Raw genomic sequence first — 21539 nt, 5'->3', positions numbered from 1 at the left:
GTACATTTGGCACCTTGATAGATGATGCAACATAAAGTAATGACCACCTAATTCCTATCCATCTGGAGTCTGCATATAAATAATTACAGCAAAACACCTTTAGAAAGGAGGCTGAGGGTGCTGAGCCCGTTGGCAAAACGTGCAATAAACAGGCGTCAGAGTTTGCAAGACTTGTCTATCTTAATCCCTCGCTGCAATTCAAGATCACTAAAAATAACCCCCCTTTGAGTTTTGGCTGTTTACACAGCTGTAGCATAAATATTTAGATTCGCTAGAGAAATGCTTGCTCAGCCAAAATTGTTCCAAGATCTCTGGAGTCAGCAGTGGGGGGTTAGAGAGGCTCCACATTTCCTTGGAAAAATGAGAACTGATGATAATTAAAGGAGGGAGTGATGTTTCTGCAGGAGAGCTCGGCACCTATGTAAGACTAATGTGGCTTAGGTTCTTCAGGGGGTGTGTGGAAAACTCGTAAGGGCTGGTAAATACTGTCACAAGCTCCACAAAGGCATCCTGGCTTGTGTCAGAAACAGTGTGACCAGCAGGACCAGGGCAGTGATTGTCCCCCTGTGCTCGGTGCTGGTGTGTCCAGTTCTGTGCCCCTCACTGCAAGAAAGACATTGAGGTGCTGGAGTGTGTCCAGAGATGGGCAACAAAGCTGGTAAAGGATCTGGAGAACAAGTCTGATGAGGAGATGGGGATGTTTAGCCTGGAGAAGAGGAGGCTGAGGGGAGATATGATCATGCTCTGCAACTACCTGAAAGGAGGTTGTAGTGAGGTGGGGGTTGGTCTCTTCTCCCAAGTACCGAGTGATAGGACAAGAGGAAAGGGCTTCAAGCTGTAAGATAGGAGGTTTAGATTGGAGATTAGGAAGAACCTTTTCATTGAGAGGGTTGTTAAACACTGGCACAGGCTGCCCAGGGAGGTGATGAAGTCCCCATGCCTGGAGATATTTAAAAGACGTGCATATGAGGTGCTGAGGAACATGGGTTAGTGGTGGCAGTGTGAGGTTAGTGGTTGGACTTGATGATCTTAATGTCTTTTCTAACCTAAATGATTCTGTGATTCTAAAGCTGCAGAACAAGTGCCACAAGCTGAGACATTCCTGGTGCAACACGTTTGAACACGAGGTGAGTGATGGGGAGGACACAGCCATCGCTCCCAGGGTTGGGAGCCCTGGGGAACCTGCGGAGCATGTCCAGCCCCTGAGACAGTGAGGAACACGTCTGGTGTGTTTTCTGGACGTCAGGTTCTCTGTGAGGGACATGTCTGGCATTGCCCTGGCCAGGAACCACTCTGTTTTCACACATCATATTTTTGATACTGTTTTCTGTGGACCCCAAATCATCTTCTGACCACTTCTTACCCAGGGAAGTGAAGGAAGGCTTTTACTACTCTAGAGTATTATGCAGAGGGGTACAATGTCACCTACCCCAGGGACAGGATGGAGAACAAAGCTGCCTCCTTCCCGCTCAACTACTACAGTCTCCTTCCTAGATAAAAATCTCTAAGTGGATTTTCCATCTGGGAAACAGTTGCTTTAGGAAAACCATAAGGAATAGCAGTTATTAACAAGAGGATTTTTACTAATGCACCTACTGTGTCTTCATTATGTCAGGGCAACTCTATGAAGAGATTTGCAGAAGAATCCATCCATTCATTTCCACGCATAATTCCTCAATAGCCCATTTGCTTCAAAGATTGTTATCGACTTTCACTACTACATGAATCCTCAAATATTTATTTTTTAGACCCCAGGGGACCCATTGAAAAAGAAATTCATTTTCTGACATTTTCTGACAGAGGTTTTACTCTGGGTAAAAGCTTCCTGTTATTTCCAAACTCCTGTTCTCCACAAAGATAACTTTGGCAGGTCTGCTCCTGTGGCTGCCACGGGGTCTGAGGCATGGGTGAAATTTTAGGTCCCAGAAGGAAGGAAGAATATATTTCTGTTGGAAAAGTCTCCTTCCTTACCAGGTCTTTTGAAATCTCTTCCAACCCTTAAGATTCTGTGATTCTGTGGTCACTTTCAGCAGTGTAGCCAAGTCTCCACAGACATCCAAATGCACACAAATGCCTGGGAGTAGGAACTCTGTTCCCACATTGTCCTCATCATCATTGGCTGCCTCTGTGTCTGACCCGTCTCCATGCAGGCCAGACCCACAGTGGATCTTATATAATAATATAATGTAATTTATATCATTATAGAAATGCCCTTATAGAGCCCCTGTGTGCCTCCCTGACCCTGCCATCATCCCTGCACGATGGTGCTGGGGAAAGAGCACTGGGACGACTGGTCTGTGGAAATCACTCTTGATGGGGCTGTGATGGAGGCCAGCTGCCTCCTAGTGAAAGGTTTTGCTGCAAGTGAATATCCCAAGCAACCCTTTCCGTGTTGATTTGGGTTTTGCCAGAGGAGCTGGTTGGGTTTTCTGCCACGTGATGTGCTTGGAGGTGGTGGCTTTATCTCGCAGGGTTGCAGCAGTCAGTGCAGGTGATGGAGAGTGGCTGGTGGACTGGGCTGGTTTCCCTGTGCAGCCTCTTCACACCTCCAGCAGTAGCAGCCAGAGGGATAAGCAGGAGGAGGAGCCTCAGGGGCTCCCAGCCAGCCTGGAGCATACCTAGGACCCCCCTTGGCCATGGAGATGGCAGAACTTAAGGAGAAACAGGCAAAATGCTAATAAACAAAAGCCTTTCTCCCCATTCCCATGAGCCTCGTGCAATACATAAGCCTCACATGGGCAAAGCAAGCTCACAGCACTCAGGGAACGTGTTATCAACTGTGTATCTTTCTGGGAAGGAGACAAGTCTCTTCTCATTTTGCTTTCCAGAGGATTGAGAGTTTCCAAAAGCAAATCAAATACCTTGAGAAACAGGCTAGTGTGAATGTGGGGATGTAGCAAAACAGGCATTGGAGGCAGCCCAGCAATCCAGGTGCCCCTGGTTTGTGTAGCTCCAGGATGATGCTGAACTGTGTAAGCTGGTGGATTAGATTTGTCTTGCTGCTTAATAACAATATGAGCCATCTGGGTGCAACCCTGCTCCTCCTGAGGTCTGTCAAGGTGAGACAGTGAGTGAAATGAGGTGTCTCAGCAGAGAGACTGGCAGAAGAGGATTAGAGGAGAGCAAATGTGGCCACATCCACCCACAGCTGCCAGACAGGCACCAGAAGGAAAGTCAGACAGTTACACTGTGACAGCATTACCAGAGATAAAGGAAATACTTAACTGGACTCATTTCCCATGAGGTGTCATTGGAATTAAGAACCAACACATCCATGAAAGGATGAGGTGCAGCCAGTGTTGGGGTTTATGAGGGATATAAACTGTCGCGCTTCAGAGACTGAGCCAGCCATGTGGGAGGGACAGAAGGAGGAAGGATGCTGGGGGCAGACAGACACTTTCTGGTTTTCCCAGTGGGGAAATTTGCTGGCAGAAACCACGGCTGGGTTTTGTGTTTGTCTGCCCACGTGGTGCTATGGCAATGGACCAAGTATCACTGCTACTAGCTGTCTCCATATGGTGCTCCCACAGCAAACCAAGCTTCTTCCTCCATCCTACTGCCATGGCTGGATCTGCCAGGCCAATGTCCCTGTTGCATCACTTGCCCTGCCCCACATATGGTGGCAGGGCTCCACGAGCAGCAGAGAGTCCTGTGGGCAGTGAGTCCTGTGGGCAACTTGGCAGTCTGCAGCGGGTGGCCCACCTCACCCTCTCTCTGAGACATATCTCCAGACCTTCACAGCCCAATAGTTCTGCCTTGGAAACTGCAACTGGCAGTAACACAGGGCAATTAGCCCTAATCATCCTCAATTATCATGAGCCCTCCTCCATCCCTGCTTTTCTGTCTCTCCTTTCCCCAGAACTTTGCTCTCTCATTAATCAAAACAGAAACTTTCTGTCATCACTGATTGCATTGTCCAATGTCATCTGCCTGGAAGGATAAAAATAAAAGGTGGGAAGCACGTGACTTTGGGACACATAAATAGGTGCCAGGGAAGGTAATCTAATTATGCAGTGATTAGATTAAGTGGAAGAAACTGCATTATGCCTACAAAATGTCTGCCTTGCCAGCTGATTAGAGATATGGTCCCTATTTGGCTAAGCGATGGGGTTTGGCTGGGAGGGCTGGGGGAGCATCTCCTGTCTGGTGGCATCAGGATTGTTGTGGATACTGGAGCTCCTCCCTCTTGGTGAATTCAGCTGCTGGTAGAGGGAGGCCAGAATGAAAGTGCTCCATGCAAATTTCCATGCAAGATAAAGTTACTTTAGAGCAGGTGAGCCTAATGGCTGGGCTGTGGCCCCCCACTGAATGGGACAAAGTGGAGCAGCTGAGGGGCAAAAAGGAAAAGCTCACCATGGACATGTGTTACCCAAAAGTAAAAGCCACGAGGAGTTTATGTGGGAGGGAAGAAAGTATGAGTTTGCAGCTGATAAAGGATATCGGGCAGCAGCCCAAGCGCCCTGATGAACATGCCACAGCCCAAGCACACCTCTAATTAGGATGAATTTCCCCACTCCTGGAGTTAATGCTTTATATATTGAAACCATTTGTGTTCATTTGTAGGAAATCATTTCTTTGAAATGTTATCATTCATTTGAGTTATTTGACTTCTCTATTATTTCTATAAATAATTGTTTAAAATCTTGGGTTGAGGCCAGTCAATGTTACTTGGTTGTTGGTTGATAAAGGTGGTGGAGTGGCTCCCCATCACCTCACCCTCATCTCCATCACCACAGGCCCAGCCTGAGCCCTCTGCCCCCAGCACCTGCCCACCACCCTGCTGTGACATGCTGAAAATCCCCTTGTGCCTCAAACTTGGTGCCTCAATCTTGACTCTTAGGAAACGCTCTGCTTTCCATGTAAAGCTGCACCCATGTCCTTTCTTGCTTCCTCTTGCTGTAAATCTTCCATCCTGTGACGCCTAAAAGCAAAAGCAATCTTCTTAATCACACCACTTGAAAACACAACCGGAGGAACAAGGTAAAAGGCAGCAGGGCAATGAGCTCCTCCGTTGTGTGCCCTTCAATCTGGCTTGATGAATGGAGATTTTGTTGGGAGATTTTTCATGCATTAGCATTAAAAGGGGAGCAAGGCTATTTTCTTTCCTTACGAGGCGAGACAGAAGAGCCATGCTTTTGGATTCAGCAACATTAGTCTTTATTTCAAAGGGGGAAATGAAATAAATGAATCTGAAAGCAGGAAGGAGGGAGAAATCTTTCAGTCCAGAACTTAAAACAAATTTCTTTCTGGAGCTCTCCCTGTGGTCCCAGTGTTTCAGCCAAGCCCACAAAGCGTTAGGGGAAGACGTGGACCCTGTCAGCATCCCAAGAGCCACCCCTGGCCTGGCACAGGGACAGCAGCTCCAACCCAGCCAGCTGCCAACATTTCTTAAAAGTAACCCTTCAATTAGCTGCTTCTCTCAACATAATTTACTACAGATAAATCCAAAGGGAGAACTTAAAAACTCTGTTTAATTTGATCAAGCCAAATAACATCTGGCTATTTAGTATGCAGGTGACTCTGTGCTTCCAGGAGCGGGGCTGAAAATGGCCTCCCAGTGCCATGTTTGCTGTGGCTGGGGGATTTCCCCACTGATTTTGCCCCATTTGCAAGTAAAAAGGCTGCTGTGGGGTTTTGGTGGCCCAGGGCTGCTCCTGCAGACACCCTTGGGGAGCTGGGCCTCCCGCTAGCACCGATCCCCTCCCTTGGCGCTGGGAGGCTGCAGGGTGTGAGGGAAGCTGCAGGGTGACCTGGGCAGAGCTGCCAGTGTCAACTGGGGCAGAGGGCAATTTGTGGGGTGGCCAGGGGGCTCAGTGGGGCAGGAGATGGGGCTCAGCCCCTCTCACACCTTGTGCCACCACATCACTTCTCTGTGGTGGGGCTTCTTCTGGGAAGGTGTTACAGCAGCTGCACCAGAGGAGGATTTCACCTTCCCATAAGTCATAGAATCACAGAATGGTCAGGGTTGGAAGGGACCTCCAGAGATCATCCAGTCCAACCCCCTGCTAAAGCAGTTTCCCTTAGATCAGGTCACACAGGAATGCATCCAGATGGGTCTTGAAGACTTCCAAGGAAGGGGCCTCCACACCTTCCCTGGGCAGCCTGTGCCAGGGCTCCCTCACCTCAACAGCAATGAGATTTTCCCTTGTGTTTAAGTGGAGCTTTTTGTGTTCCAGCTTGTGTCCTTTACCCCTTGTCCTGTCACTGGGCACTACAGAATAAAGTGTCCCCACATCCATCTGCCACTCATCCTTTAGGCACTTATAAGTGTTGATGAGGCCTCCCTTCAGTCTTTTCTTTTCTAGACTAAACAGCCCCAGGTCTCGCAAATCATGGGAAGATGATTTAAGGGACTGAAAGCTTCAAGCCACGATGTCTAACTGCAGGATGCATCCATTTTCTGTAGCTGATGGAATAAAAGAATTCCCATGGTGCCAAAAGGGAAAAAAAAAGAAGGAAGATAATGTTGACAAGCCATTTTGGCACAGGCTGTGCATTGGGAGGGCCGGTGCTCCCACGGCCCCAACCTCCTCTCCCACTCAGGCATGGGTTTGGGTGCTCTGTGGTGGGAGGAAGCACAGCCCAGCACCCAGACAGATACAGGGCAGTGCTGGGGGAGTAGTGTTTGGTTTGGGGACCAAATTGCATCCCTTGCAAAAAGAGTACATGAATGCCAGTGGGATTCCATGGGGAAGCAGCAAGTGAGGGTTTCTGTTGTCCCAGAGGTTTTCCCACTGCTGGCAGCAGGGTGCTGCGGGGCTTTGCTTTCCCTGGTGCTCTGCTGGCTTTCAATAACTAAGCTCCCTCTCTCCCATGCCCTAATTGCTTGGCCACAGAGTCAACTGCTCGCTTTCTCACTCGCTTTTCACCATGAATATTTCATCCCTCCCTGGGGCAATGATGCAGCCTGCACAGCCCAGGCTCACAGGGGCTGAGTGCCTGCTGCCAACCCGGCTGTCTGCAGGGAGCAGGTAACACATGGCATAAAGATACCTTGAGATGTATCACCAATGTCACCAAATCATCCCTGGTGCTGGCAGCAAGTCATTTGGTGGCCACTTCTCTTAGAGAAGGGGTGAAAGGCATGAGGGCTGTGGCCATGGGGAAGAGCAAATTGGGGTGGCTTTGGGGCTGAATGGGCATCCTGACCTTGCTCAGAGCTGGGTTCAGGTGGTGCCCCAGAGGCAGCAGCCTCTCACGCTGACACTCCCAGCCCTGACACTTTGCTTTCCCACCAGTGCCCAGGAAAACTCCCAAGTACCACCCTCCCTGTGATGCTGAGGAGCTGGCAGCACGTCCTTGGAGGCATGCCTCTGTGGAGGCACTTCATAATTCTCTCTTTCTTCCTTAATTACACAAAAGCAATGACCATTCTATCATCGCTTTACAACGCCGCAGCTTAAATCCACTATTAAGGCAGGAGTGTTGCATCTCAGACATTTTAATTAACGTGAATGATCTCACCTTTGTTCATTGCATCTTTTTCCATGTTATTATATCAGGTAATTGTTAAACTACTCACTGGTTTAGAGAGGCCCCATACTTTCATTAAAAGGCCCTGCTTTTTCTGGCTTGGCAGATTACCCACATTTTTAAGCCTGGTATTTTCAGGTGATTTGAGTTAAATCAATCTGCAAGAAACCCTATGAATTATTTAAAGCACTGGTGGTCTCAAGCTACAAAATGGGGTTTGGTCAATGTTTCTCCAAATTTGAAGAGCTTCAAGGTGCCCCCAGACCTGGCTGGGAAATCAACTCCCTGTTGACCAAAGCTATCAAAAGAAAAAAAGCTAAAGAGTTTAAATTCGTTTGAAAACTTTCCATGCTTGTGGAAAAAGGGGAAAGAGAGAGGGGGGAGAAAAAAGCATTCATTAATTTTTCATGTTCCCTTTCTTGCTTCTTCTCTCACCAGAAAAAAGGCTAGGAGAGAAATCAGGGGCTCCTCCCTCAGGAGAGGAAAGCCCTTCCAGTTTTTTTGGAGCTCTTTAGAAATGCTGCCCATGATTTTTTTAAATGAGATGTCACTGAAAGTGGGAGAGGACTAAATAAAACCCAAACCAGAATGCCACCCCAGGAGTCCTTTTCAGGCATACTCAAATGTGGGTGAAACTGCTGCTTCTGACCAATTTTGTTCAATTAGAACATCAATTCCCCTCTCAAACGGGGGAAAACTGAAATCCTTTTGTGCAAGTTGTTAGTTGCCTGCAACCCACCTCTCAGCCCCAAAGGTTGGCAGCAACCCTGCCTTGCTGATAAAACTTGGCCCAGGAGGTGTAAGGGACTCAGCCCTTTCCTTCCCAAGGGTGGGCCCAGCTCCTGTCTCCTGGGTGTGGAGAGTGATCAGGTGAGAGCAAGATGGAGACGCAGGCACAGGATGAGATGTTTACCTTGGCTCAGCAGGTACCAAAGCACAGGGGATACCTTGACCTATGGTCTGAGCACCTGAACCTTCATCTCTTTCTCACCCCACGTTGTTACCTGAGAAACAGGAAGGGAGCTGAATGAGGAGGAAATCCAACCCCTCCTACCCTTCCCCATCACCCCTGGGAGCATCACCTGTCCCCACCTCACAGCAAGCACAGGCTGTGGCATGTAAAAAGTCTGATGAATTCTCACTGCTCTGTTATCACTGGAAGAGAAGCACCTGAAGGCCCTGATGGCCCTGCCCAGGCTCCCATGGGGCTCACACCCACCCAATGGACAAGGGGGCCCCATTGCAGCTCAGCTCTGGGCCACCAGTCCTGGCTTGAGCCTTGCCTTCTGAAAAGACACTGGAATCGTCCCATCTCCTGTTACTCCCAGCTGCTGGCCTTTGGTAGGACACTGGACCAGGCCCACGGCTCACTGTGCTTGGAGGTGTTGATGGTCTCAGGAGCCAGGCTGTGTTGGGCTGCATCCCATGGATGAGGGTCGCCCTTGGCTCCCAGCCTGTCCTGCTGCTCTCAACAGTAAGTTGTTGCGCTTCGGATGGTGGTGGAGGCAAAGAGGTGTTTTGCTTATCACATTGTGTGGGCTATGAATCTGGGAAAAAGAGCTGGAGGGCACTCTGGGTCAAGGGACTCAGTTTTTACTGTGTGTTTGACCAACTCAAGTGTGAGCTTTTTCCAGGACTGGGGTGGGTCTGCTGCATGTGTTACCCATCCCATCAGAGTGATGTGTTGGAGTCGCATAAACTGTGCGTGTGGGTTGTGTTGCGCTGCCTCTGAAAGGGTCTGTGCTGCTGATGGCCTGCAGCCACATTTGTAACTCCCAAATACAGCTCCAGAGGAGAGGGAACAGGGGGCAGCTCCGAGCTGCTGCCCTGTGAACGTGCCCCTGTGGCAGGGGGCTGAGCGAGGCTCCTCTGCCAGCACAGGACTCGGTGCAGCGGCGACTGGAGCCGTGGCTAACTGGGTTAATTACATTCATGTTGCTAGGAACACTGTGAATTATGTTAATAGCAGCATCTGGGGAAATTACATCTTCATTAATTGGTCCTGATTGCTTTTTGGCAGATGCGAGATGTTTTTGACTTTAGCATGCAGGACAAAATGTATTGTAAGCAGCGCATGCAGTAATGCACAAATACCATTAACTTGCCTTGCTAATTAACTCTCCAAAGAGGAAGAGATGGGAGAGACCTGCATGGCCACCTCTTCCCTCCTCTCCTGTGCCAGCCAGGGTAGGCTTGTCTTCTAGCAGTCCGTGCTCTAGTGCTTCTTCTAGTTGAGTTTTAAACCTGATTTTGAAGCTACAGATGTTAGTAACGTGGATGGCAGACACAGAAAAGCAGTCATGGGGCTGGGAATGCTTCAGATGGCACCTGTTGTGCCTTGTCATGGAATCATTATGGTTGGAAAAGACCTTTAAGATCATTGAGTCCAACCACTAACATCACACTGCCAGGCCCATCACTAAACTAAACCACATCCTTTGTTGCTTTCTGGCCTTGATCTGTCTATAAGACTCCTCGTCACGAGTGTAAAGTGGTGGCAATTGGCTCTAACCCCATGCTTACAGTCAAATACTTCAGTGATTTGGAGGCTGTTGATCCCAGCATGTCCCCAGCTGGAAAGGTGGGCTCACCCAGGCTGGGTTGTCCCCAGGGGACCACTGTTGGGTGGTGGATGGGGTTGTTGGGGCACCAGCAGAAGACAGCTGTATCTAAAATGATGGTGAGCTATGCGCAGCACGTGGCATTAGTCTTTGCAATTCTTTAGCTTTCAGCCAAGGTAGTGGCAAACAAGGAATTAAACCACATTTCAATGAGTTATTGCTACATAGCAGAATCCTCCATTTTTAACTGTGGCAGAGATCCTAATCTCTTTGGATAAAAACCCAAAGCCCTGAGTGAATGCAGAGTGGAGGTAATGCATTACCTCCCCAGGGAAAAATAGGCTACAGCTCGTTGGGCTCCTCATAAGTTATGAGGCTGTATGTCTGGGGAGGGCAGTAAGTTGTATTATGGCCTACTTGCTCTGCTTTTTCTTTACACATTTTTCATTCTAATGGTGACTTTCCAGGCAGCTTGGTTAGGGCTGCTGCTAATTGGGCTGTATGCCTGTGCTCGGGCAGGGCAAGGCTGGTGCTGCTTAGATGGGAAAGGTGTTACTGCCTGCTGCTTCAGATGGGCATTGCTCACCATACTGGGAGCTGGAGGACAGGGATTTAGGAACAAGTTGAACCCTCTGGCTTCTGTAGAAGCTCAGAGGTGTCCTCTGCAGCAGCGATGGGGCAGAGAGTGACCCTACATGAATCAAATAGTCCTTAGGGAGACAAAACCCCTTTTTGCAAGTGACCTTTCTGACCTGGAAAGAGAGAGACCCATCTCCTTTGCTGGGAAATTGGATTTAAAAGCTCTTCAGTGCTTTAAGTGTCAGCTTCAGACCTTTGTGAAGTGGTTTTCATGGGTCATCATAAGGAATCAGAGCTCCTTGCTGGGACAGTCCTTTAGAAGGAGCAAAGTTTGCATTCTCAAAACCTAGAGCTTGACTTTACTGAGAGACTGTAACATGCTGAGCAGGGAGCTAGTTGTGTCTTTTCCATCCATCTCACTGCCCTCTAAATGGGTAAGTAATAATGCAGAGATCAGGACAGCTGTAATGCAAAGCAATGCTGCTGGCTTGTGAGACACTTTTACCTGTTGCAGGGCTCCCCAGGGCTCTCAGCATAGGGGTCCTGGGAGGTCAAAGAGCACCTAGGTTTCTCTTGGCATTCTCAAGGCCTCTGGGGGACTTTTGCACAAGCCTCACTCTATCTCTGACCCACAGCACCTGCCACTCCTGGTCCTACTGCCCTATGGTTCTCCCCAGAGTCTGGGATGCTGTGGTCCTGCCAGGCTCACTTTCCCCAGGTGATCAGAGCTTCTAGCTCCCAGTTACCCAATTAAGACTGACAAACCCCACCAATTAGATGGAGAAACATATGTCTGGCAGAGCATCTACTTGGGGCACCTCCAAAAAATGTTTCTCTTTATGCAGAGGTGCCATCATCCCCCTGCCCCTGCAGCTATTGTGGCAACATCTGTCCCCATCTCGCTATGGGACCAGACTTCTTTAGCCAGAGGATGGAAAAGCATGGTGCAGAAGATCCAGGCCACCCATTCACAAAAGTCTTTATCAGCCACTCATGTCATAACACCAGAAACATCAGGAAACTCCCCCAGAGAGGAAGCCTGCTCATGCCATACCCCTAAACACCTCACACTTGTAGCCAGGAAACACAGCAAGGAGCTTACTAGTAGGCAAAAGGACTGATACAAAGCACTGCTTTTATTTCAAAGGGCAATTAGTCTTGCAGAAGGATTCTCTCTGCTTCTTCAGTGTGCCACATTTGTTAGTTAAGGCTTCAATTTATAGTTAACACTGTACCATAACATATATAACAGGTCTGTGGCTGAGTTGCTCTTGTGGAATCAAGCAAACAGTTGCCAGAGTGGAAGCCCTGAGAGATGCAAACGTGGGGGAAATGGTGCTGTGACACAAAAGGGTACCCAGTGAAATGCAGTGGGGAGGCTTTCAGTGGAAGGCTACAACTCTGGAAGATGTAACTATTTGGGTTTTTTCCTTCCTGTTCTCTTTTTCCTTTGGGTATGGCTTTCTTCTTTGCAGACAAGCAGAGCACAAATGTTTTTAGATGAGGGTTGTGCTCAGGGACAGCAAGCAGCAACATTCAGGAGAGATGAGCCAGGCTGGCCTGTGAACCAGCTGGCTTTGGGGCAGGGAAGAGCCAGGGTTTCCATCAGGGAAGTGGGGTGGCCTGGATGTGTATAGGGAGATGAACACACTGGCCCAGCCCCCTGCTTGGTCTGTCCCCTGGGCTGCAGCCCAGCTTTAACTTCAGCACCTAACTGGGCAGAGGCAATCTCTTATGCCACTCAGCTAAAGTGGAGATGACAAGTGTGTGTCAGTAGTGACCACTGTGATATTGACTCCAGGCCATGATCTCAGCTGTTGCCATGCTCACTGCTGACAGCGAGTGGGGAAAGGGGGAAGAAACTTCTCTATCGGTGGTTGCAGAAGGGTAGGGTTTTTGCTGTCCTTTAGCCAGGCTGTCACCAGGGAGGTGGGGAATCATTTATTGTTAACACTATGAATATGTAGCAGGTTGTCTGAGCTCCTCCATGCACTGGCCATGAATTTAGAGCTGGCGTCAGGAGTCACAGCAGCCAGTATCCTGCCGATCGGGTCACAGCTATCAATTTCTCCTCTTGGTGCATAAGCCATTTGCCATACGTGACTTTCTGCATTTGTGGCCATTTCTCTCCCTCTCCCCTGTGTGATGAGTGTATGGCTGAGATTTTATATTGCACCTTGGAGACATCAAATCCTTCTGGTGATTTTCCCCAGCATCCTAAACAGCCTCGCTGGCTTTCCTCCCCAGCCCCTTTGCTAATGGCTTCTGGCCACGGTCTGGCCTCTAAATCATTGACTGCACCTGGACAGGCACAAGCTGTGGCTGTCCTCAGACAGAGGGGGTTTGCTGTGAGTGGTGAGCACACACGGATCAGCCTGATGTGACCTGCTGCTCCTGTGCCCAGCCCAAGGCAGGATCTCTGCGACAGGCACCAGAGCTTCTGCCGTGGGGGAAAAGTCCTGCAAAGAGCTCTGAAATATTCAAGGACAGTCATTCTGAAAACAGTGGGAGGAAAGGTTCAGCGTGGCTGTGGCAAGGGGTATGTTAAGGTAATCTCTGTGCTGGGAGGAAAGCTGAAGCTAAGGAAGCCCACGCTGGGGCTGGAAGGCACTGTTGCTGTCCACCTCCTCCACTTCACTGCCTGTGCTTTTCCTCCCCCACCTACATCTGTTCCAGATAGAAAAGCTTTTTTTTTACTGCAAGAAGGGTTTTGCTCAGTGAATGAAAACGAAGCGTTTGCAAACTCTCCTCCCCAGAGCAGGTGCTCCCAGCAGGAATGCTCCCTGGCCCTCTGGCCAGCCTGGGAAAGGAGACGAGTGCAGTGGCAGGACAGGAGTGGGCTGTCACTGCAGCCCAGCTCTGCTGAGAGGCTCCTGTGTGTGTCAGCAGGGCTGCCTTATTCCACAGGTCTGCTCCCTCCAGCCTGGGGAATCTCTAAATGCAGCAGATGCGATTAAGATGTTTCCTAACTAATTTTTAATCCTTTTGGCACAGCAGTGCCAACACACAAACACAAGCTGCATCAAGGGGGCTGTTTATTAAATTCTGGTCTTGTCACAGTGGTGCAGCCCCACGGAGAAGCTTTGGTGCATTAACATAAACCCAGCCAAATGGCTTTTCTCACACGCCGCTGAGTGTCGCAGCTTGCCTGCAGCTTGCTGCTGAAGAGGACACGTGGGTGTCATCAGGGTCTGAGCCCCGTTACAAGGGCAGAGCAGGACATTTGAAACAGTATATTTCTGGGTCAAAGACAGAGCTCAAGGATCCCCAGGTAGAGTCACTTTTCAAAGCCAAGGTCTCCATGAATTATACGTACAGCTTTGTTTTCTCTTTCCTTCTTGGGCAGGCAGAGGAAGGAGAGTTAAATCCTGCCTCATCCAGTAGCTGAATAACCACACTCAAAAGGAGATTTCAGGAGAAGATTTCTGTGCTTGTTTCCTCTTCCAAGAGCATTAAGTTTTGTTGGGGAGTTTTTCAATGGCAAGATATCCTGGATGTCTGAACTGTCAGTTCTTGCTCCCATTCATCAGGGCCCTGCCAACATGCAGTCTATGTAAAAGCAGAGAGAAAGCAGCTTTGTCATCAAGAGTTTCCACCTATAAGTTGCTGGAAGGTCATCCAACTAAATATGAGTCAGCAATGTGGCCAAGAAGGCCAATGGCATCCTGGGATGCATCAAGAAGAGTGTGGCCAGCAGGTCAAGGGAGGTTCTTCTCCCTCTCTACTCTGCCCTGGTGAGGCCTCATCTGGAGTCCTGTGTCCAGTTCTGGGCTCCTCAGCTCAAGAGGGACAGGGAAGTGCTGGAAAGAGTCCAGCACAGGGCCACCAAGATGATCAGGGGACTGGAACATCTTTCATACCAGGAAAGGCTGTGGGAACTGGGGCTGTTTAGTCTGGAGAAGAGGAGACTGAGGGGAGATCTTATTAACATTTATAAATACCTAAATGGTGAGTGTCAGGAGGTTGGGACATCCCTCTCTTCTATAGTAGCTAGCAACAGGACAAGGGGTAATGGGATGAAGCTGGAACACAAAAAGTTCCATTTAAACATAAGAAAACGCTATTTCACTGTGAGGGTGAGGGAGCCCTGGCACAGGCTGCCCAGAGGGGTTGTGGAGTCTCCTTCCTTGGAGGTCTTCAAGACCCACCTGGACATGTTCCTATGCGACCTGATCTAGGTGACCCTGCTTCTGCAGGGGGGTTGGACTAGATAATCTCTGAAAGTCCCTTCCAACCCCTACCATTCTATGATTCTATGATCTTTGTGAACAGAGCACAAGGTGTGTGTATTTAGCAGAGAACATGCATCAGGTAAAGAAACTATCTACTAGAGGGCTGATGGTGTAGGGTTATGAATGTGGAAACAGGTTAAAGATGGAAACTGTTTTGTAGGTGCTAATAGACATGAGCAAAGGTAAGCCTGGAAAGCAAAGGTTTCACAGGAGTTGTGGCAAAAAAACCCCTCTGAAGCTGTGTCCTGGCCAAACACCAGACTCTGTTGCCACTGTGAACAGAAAGCAGAGGGGGTTAGAGCTTTGTTTTGTTCCTTAGAGACAAGGAACTGTGCGCATCTGGCTTTAAATAAATCATAACAGTGACTTCTCGATGGCCTTTTGTCTTCCAGCTGCAAGTGTTTCTGAACCAGATGAAGGCCACTTTTTTTTTGCTGAGGGCTTTTGTCTCACTCCATCCTCGAGCTTTGTGCCAAAACTGAAGTTATTTTGTGGATGAGAGGAAGGAGACGCGTCAGTGAGTGAGCGCGTTGCCTCTTGCCTGAGGTTAGGTTTATTTGAACTTGCTATCTCTAATGCGATCAACTGATTTTTACTTTAAATGTAGTCAAGGGCTGCAGCCTACAGTAAGTCAGGCTGTCTTCTCCCACTCTGAGCACTCTGCTCTGTAACCATGTCCCACCACTCTGTCCTATCGTCTGTCATCAAGCCACACTCGCTTCACGGCGCAGAGATGCAGAACGCTTTAAAGATCCCATCCACACAGCGTGGTGGGAGTGGAACTGTGTGCTCTGTTTTGTTCTTAACACTGAGGAGCTCTCTGACTAAACACCCCTTTCTCTTCCCAGCCATCATTAACTAGTTATTCTTTTTTCAGCTCAACTCCGATCTGACGCTTAACCGTTAACTGTGTCTATCTGTACCTAAAAATTACTTGAAATGAAACATTTAATTACCATGGAGCTTAAACACCCAGAACAAGGCTGACATTGAATTTCTTTATTTTAGAAAAAAAAATAAAAGAAGCACTCTAGCATTAAACTCTTGTTCTCTCCAACAGCAGCCGAGCCACTAAATTGATGACACGCGGATTAACCAAACAGTCCAGCAAATCGTTGGTAGAAAGGGCTGTTTGTGAGGCATCCGGATCACCCTCTGAATCCACTTGATGTGCAGGTGTTTCACAGTCATTGCTCGTTCCCAGGTGCTTCCCGGTGCAGTGTGACTTTCCAGAATGTCCCCCTTCATTTTCATGGAGAAGATCTTTACTATCACTTGCAAGTGCACCCATCGAGCTCGTTCCTTCAGGCTGTGGTAAAACTTGAACAAGGTGAGGCCCAAAAGGTATCTTCTGCAGCTTTTCTGCTTCAAGTGTTGAAAAGCCAAATGTGTGGGTTAGCACTCTGCAGCCCTCTGGTTCACAGCCAGCTTCCCTTTTCTTCCTCTTGCGTGAAGCCCTTGTCCTTTGCTCTGCACCAGCGCTGCTGGAACACGCCTGCTCTGACACACTTGCCTCGCGACACTCCAAACACGCAGACACTGCTTTGTTCAGGTATTGAAGATTGATTTCATGAGATGTTGCTTCAACCTAACAAAACACCCAGGATGCACTTAATTAAAAGGAGATATGTTTCAATTCAGTGTTGCTTGATCATCTTCCATGAATTACTTCTGCTACATGAAGGGAAGGAATTTAAAATCCTTCTTCTCAGGCAGCAGAAAGGCTCAGAGGGAGCTGAGCAAAATGTCACTAATTCTCTGTTCTCAGTGCTCTAATGGGAGCAAGAGAAGGCTTACCTCTGTGGGATTTAGCCAGGGATCTCCATCACTGGGATTTTCTGCTGATTTTATGGCACATACCAGCACTCGAGTTATTGCTTCTTCTACACGGGCTTCGTGATCTGCATCCTGCCTCGAGGGAACAGCAAGTGATTGGAGACAGGTTAGCACTTGAGTCTCTGCAGAAAGCTGCAAGATCTTGGGAAGAACTAAATAGATGGCCCTAGTTTGAAAGCCATACTCGTGTGTGTGTGTGTGAAGTCAGTGCAAGGCTTCAGGCTTCTGATGCTCCTACTCAGTGTACAGCCCCCACAGGGACAACAGCACAGGCGCTGGGGCAACTGCTCATCTCGGTGAGGATTTGCTAAAAATAGATTCTAGTGGGTGTACATAACCTTTTCCCTTATTGGTGTTCTGTTAATTGAATCTGGTGCTTGGAGTTACAATGCAATGTTAGCATTTAATTAATGTATGCATTTATATAGCTCCTTAGGACTAGAAGGCCTGTGCAAGTACAGAGCAAATTTTATATATCCACATATTGTGCCTGATATAAGCACTTAAACCACACAGCATCTTAGAGCAGCTCTCTGGGGCCTACAGGGGCACAAAAGCGAGTCCTAAGGAACCTCAGGAAATGTTTTATCACGTAACAGCAGCTGTCACACTGCTGCAGTTTTAAACAGCAGCAGGAGGAAAAAACGTGTTTCCTCTGAAAGCTCTTCTGCAAAACAAAAAACTTTAGGAACTGGCTGTTTGTTTCAGGCCTTCACTTGCTGCATCATCCTCTGGACACTAGCTAGTTTAGGATAGCAGAACAAAACTTTACAGCCTCTTTTTGAGTTTGCTTTCCCACTTAACTGGGTTTCTTGTATGTAGATGGCAAGGGTATGTGGAAGGAGACAGTGAGACTCTCCAAACAAGCTCAGTGGTTTAGTTGTTTCAATGACAAGTGCCTGGGAGTGAATGCATAAATCTGCTTTCATTGAGATGCTTAGATAGACAAGTTTTGGAGGAAAGGTGTAACCTAGTCAACCCATGGCACTGAGCTGCCTCTTTGTGGCTTCAGGGAATATGTTAGGCAAGCCATGCATCTGGGTAGTATGAGTGCTGAAGGCAGCAATTCATCCTGGAACCCTGGGCAGAATTTGGGATAGAAGCAGAGGGAAGTCCTCTTAGCATTTTGTGGCTTTGGATGTTTGCCTTATTAATGGCCTCATACAACAAACCCCCAAAACACCAGATATCTACATGTGGAACTTATTCAAGGTAGTGTGCTCTTGGTATTCATCCTGGTCTGTTGAATTGTTGTACTGACTGCACAAGAGTATGTTGGGAAGCAAGGAGTACTTTGAGTAGCTCCCATTCAGCTGAAAGCAAATTAAAACTTCTGCTCTAAAGCCTTGCCACAATAATGGTTTCACTAGGACTGTAAGTGTTGCCCTGACTCAAGGCTGTCGGTATGAAAGCAGCTGGTAACAGCTGCAAGCAAGAAGTGCTTGATTTGGTAATGGAAATGTTCTCAGTATTGTCTTTTGGCATCCACATTAATCAAGCTGTAGGGATAATGGCTGTAAGGAACTTTCACTTGGGTTTCAACAGTACCCTGGTTTATGGCAGCTTTTGAAGGAGGGGGAGTGTGTGTGTCTTTCAATAGCCAGGTCCAGCAAATGCTCCTTTGTTTATGATTCAACACAACTACTTGCTGTAACCAAACAGGATCCTGGTGACTTCAGCAAGACCTTTATGAGCAGAAAGGCCATGGAGATTAGCTCCACTCTTTGTTTTTTACATTGCAGCAGACAAGAACAGCTAGAAATGCTACAGCTAGCACATCACCCTGCCAGCTGGGAGCTCCCAGCCCAGCACAACTGATCCAACCGACCTGCACCTCCAGAAGGGGATAATTTGTGAGGCACAGCTGAGGGTACAAAGTGTGTGTGGTGACATCAGGGTCTTTCCAAGCACAGGGCACATAGCCAGTTCCTCTGAATTACCCCTAAGGTGGCTTAAATGGTGGCTCTGCAATATTGTTGGTGTGTTCTCTGGCACCAGACACAGCTTGACTGCACTTAGGGCTATGTGAGAGCTGGGTATGGGCTGTGGGCCTGCTGTCCTTTCTAAACACATCATCACCTGGAAAATTTCTCCACGAGAGAAACACCCAAATGAGTTCCTCTGCTCTGCAGATGCTTGGTTTGATGTTGGGATGAGAAATGTACCACGTGATCTTTGAACAGCAGCTCAATGCATGTGCTCATCTCCCAGCCTAATAAAGGTGCTGTTATAAAAAACCCAGCAGCAATAGGTGTTTTAGTGAGGCAGCTTCCACAGGCCATTTCAAAGGGTGGTTTCTGTTTTAAGATTAAGCTAGGATTAACAATCAAGTAATTGGAATCAGAAAATCTTCTGGAGCATTGAGATGATCAAGTTGAAGATGTCCCTGCTCATTACAGGGGAGTTGGACTCAATGACCTTTAAAGGTCCCTCCCCACCCAAACTCTTCTATGATTCCATCCCATTCCTGGAACCATGCAAACTGGTTAAGGTGAGCAAGAAAAATCAAAGCCTGGGGAAATGAAAGTTAATTAAATACTTGAGAAAATCCAACTCCAGGCAAATAAAAACCATCAGAGAGAAACAAAAATTCAAAATTCCTCTGCCACCCCCTTCCTATCACATTAATCTGATTTAAATTCCAATTTAGCTTTGCCTGTAAGCATGTGCTGGAGGTCAAGTTGCTGTTTTGTTGTCCCTTATTCAGCACAAAGCTCGTTAGCCCATACAAATTGGACTTAAGCTTAGCTTGTGTTTAATTGTTTGCCTGATTGAGGTAAACTTGAATGAGTTTTCTGCTGAACTGGGGCTTCAGATCTGGAACCTTGGAAGGTTCTTCAGGAAAAAACTGCACTCATGAGGGCTCCTGTCTGCCCAGCCTCTGAATACAGCACACACAATAGGGCTGACCTTGGCAAGCAAAGGACAAAATTCCAGGCAGACACTGAAGTGCTATGTCACCATGACATAAAAAGGAAAATACCAGCTCAATCCAAGAGTTTATGCTGACAGTGATGGGATCAATGGATTCCACATAGTGCCACCAGTGCCTTGGAACGAGCAGGACCTGGAATGGGAGACATGGAGTTAGGGTACTAGCAGAAACCTAGGGTACTAGCAGAAAGGTGATGTGGGATGCAGAGACACAATGAGGCAAGGAATAGGAGTGGGATGTGATCTTTATTTCTTTTGTCTAAAGAGTCTTTTCTCAAGCTTTCAATGCCTGCTCTCTCTTGTTGTGCCAATACTATCATGTAAGAAGGTAGCCATGATCCAGAACTACCTCTCATTCAATCTCCTCCTCATGTAAAGCAGGATTGTAACCCTATAACTTGTCTGGCTGTACAGAAGGAGTGCAGCTGGGGTAGCTGTAGAGCAGGGCTTTAGAGAAAGTCCCAGCTTTTGTAGACTCTCCAGCTGAGCAGATTTCCCAGTTCCTTTAGAAGGACTGCCAGTTGGCTTGAGATACCTCAAAAAGCAGGTATCCTGGTGCACATTCATTGTGATTAACAACATCTAGCTTTAATTCTGGTAAATAACCACCAGTATTAAACAAGCTACTTTTAGATAGGCATTTAAAAGAAGGTGTCCTAAAAATCATGACAGCCTAGTTCAGAGCTTTACAACTATATCAGAATGATAGGTGTGACAGAAAATTGATTTTAACTCATGGCTTTTATGGTACAAAGACATTAATGTTGTTCTGATGATATAGGACAAGCTTTACAGATTACTGAACATTAGATTAACATAGAGCTATCAAGAAAAGCATAAAAGATGTTTTTTGACATGGAATAAAAATGGTCAGGGACAGATTAAAATATACACTTGAGGATGGGGAAAGTGAAGCAATGATCTGTATCTGAATTGCAGACAATTCTTTTTCTTGGTAGACACAAATTACTTAAAAGAACCTTCTATATCCTAGATAGCCCTGTGCTTGGCTGCATCAAAACATGGCTAATGAGAAAATGTCTGTGCAGGAAACAATCACTGTGGCACTAGTGCTGCAAGCACTTACTTATAGGACAGTCAGAGCAGAGTCAAAACCATTTGGAAATGGTACTTTAATCCAGCGTGGCATACAAAACAGACCAAAGTCAGTCCGTGGAGGGCCATTCTTTAAGAAATATCACCAATTAGTTCTTCCTGACATCTAAAAGGGTACAAAACCCTACATAGACTAAAGCCAAAATGTGTTTTCTACACTGAACAAGTTTCAGAATGCTGCTTTCAGTGCACTTGAAATAAAAAGTGCAGTTGCATCAGCTGCAATGGGTTTATCTGTTAGCAAGTGTTTGCCCACATTTCATTGACTGCAGAATCACACAGAAGTCCCAAAGGCTCATCTGCTCTGTAGGGGATCTTACACTGAACTCTGTTGAAGAATCTGAGTGCCCTCCAAATGACAAAGGGATATAATGATGAAGCCTGGAAAACTTTGATGCAGCAGAAGGCAGCAGAGCTGCTGCAGTAAGCAGCTGTTTCCAACAACTAGATCCCTCCTGTGAGACTCATGTAGGAAGAGTGAGCTTGCAGCATGCTGGAGAGGTGGATGAAGACATTAGGGAAGTGGGGTACAGTGCAGAGGGACTATGTAGCAAGGGAACCAAAGCAAGGCAAATTAAGGGATGCGTATAAATGTTTCAGTAAGAGATGCTGCCTGGAAAAACAAGATGGAAATTAGTAATGGAATGTGCTGGCTAAACATGACTCATATGCAAAGCAGAGACAGAATTGCTTTGGAAAGAGGAGATGCAACTAGGAGAAAAAGGAAATTTCCTCAACTAGCCCAGTCTTTTCAAATCAAAGAGGAGGAACTTGGTCTTTGGAGGGACTGATCGTGTTTCACTTGCCA

The 21539-nt window shown here is 47.5% G+C and overlaps 1 protein-coding gene across 2 annotated transcripts in view; it reads right to left on the bottom strand.

Annotated features, from left to right (window-relative positions):
• Positions 1 to 15874: 15874 nt before the first annotated feature.
• HSPBAP1 (HSPB1 associated protein 1) overlaps positions 15875 to 21539 on the bottom strand; it is a 36769-nt gene continuing 31104 nt past the window's right edge. For both annotated transcript variants that reach the window (XM_062004861.1, XM_062004862.1), the window contains 3 exons: positions 19665 to 19748; positions 16643 to 16753; positions 15875 to 16433 (listed from right to left, as the gene is read on the bottom strand). In XM_062004861.1, coding sequence (XP_061860845.1) covers positions 15882 to 16433; positions 16643 to 16753; positions 19665 to 19748 — 747 coding nt within the window. In that variant the 3' untranslated portion in view covers positions 15875 to 15881. The remainder of the gene's footprint in view (positions 16434 to 16642; positions 16754 to 19664; positions 19749 to 21539) is intronic.

The sequence above is a fragment of the Colius striatus genome, chromosome 11 (assembly GCF_028858725.1).
Source record: "Colius striatus isolate bColStr4 chromosome 11, bColStr4.1.hap1, whole genome shotgun sequence".
In the NCBI taxonomy this organism is placed as follows: domain Eukaryota; kingdom Metazoa; phylum Chordata; class Aves; order Coliiformes; family Coliidae; genus Colius; species Colius striatus.
This window is presented reverse-complemented; position numbering and strand designations above follow the sequence as displayed.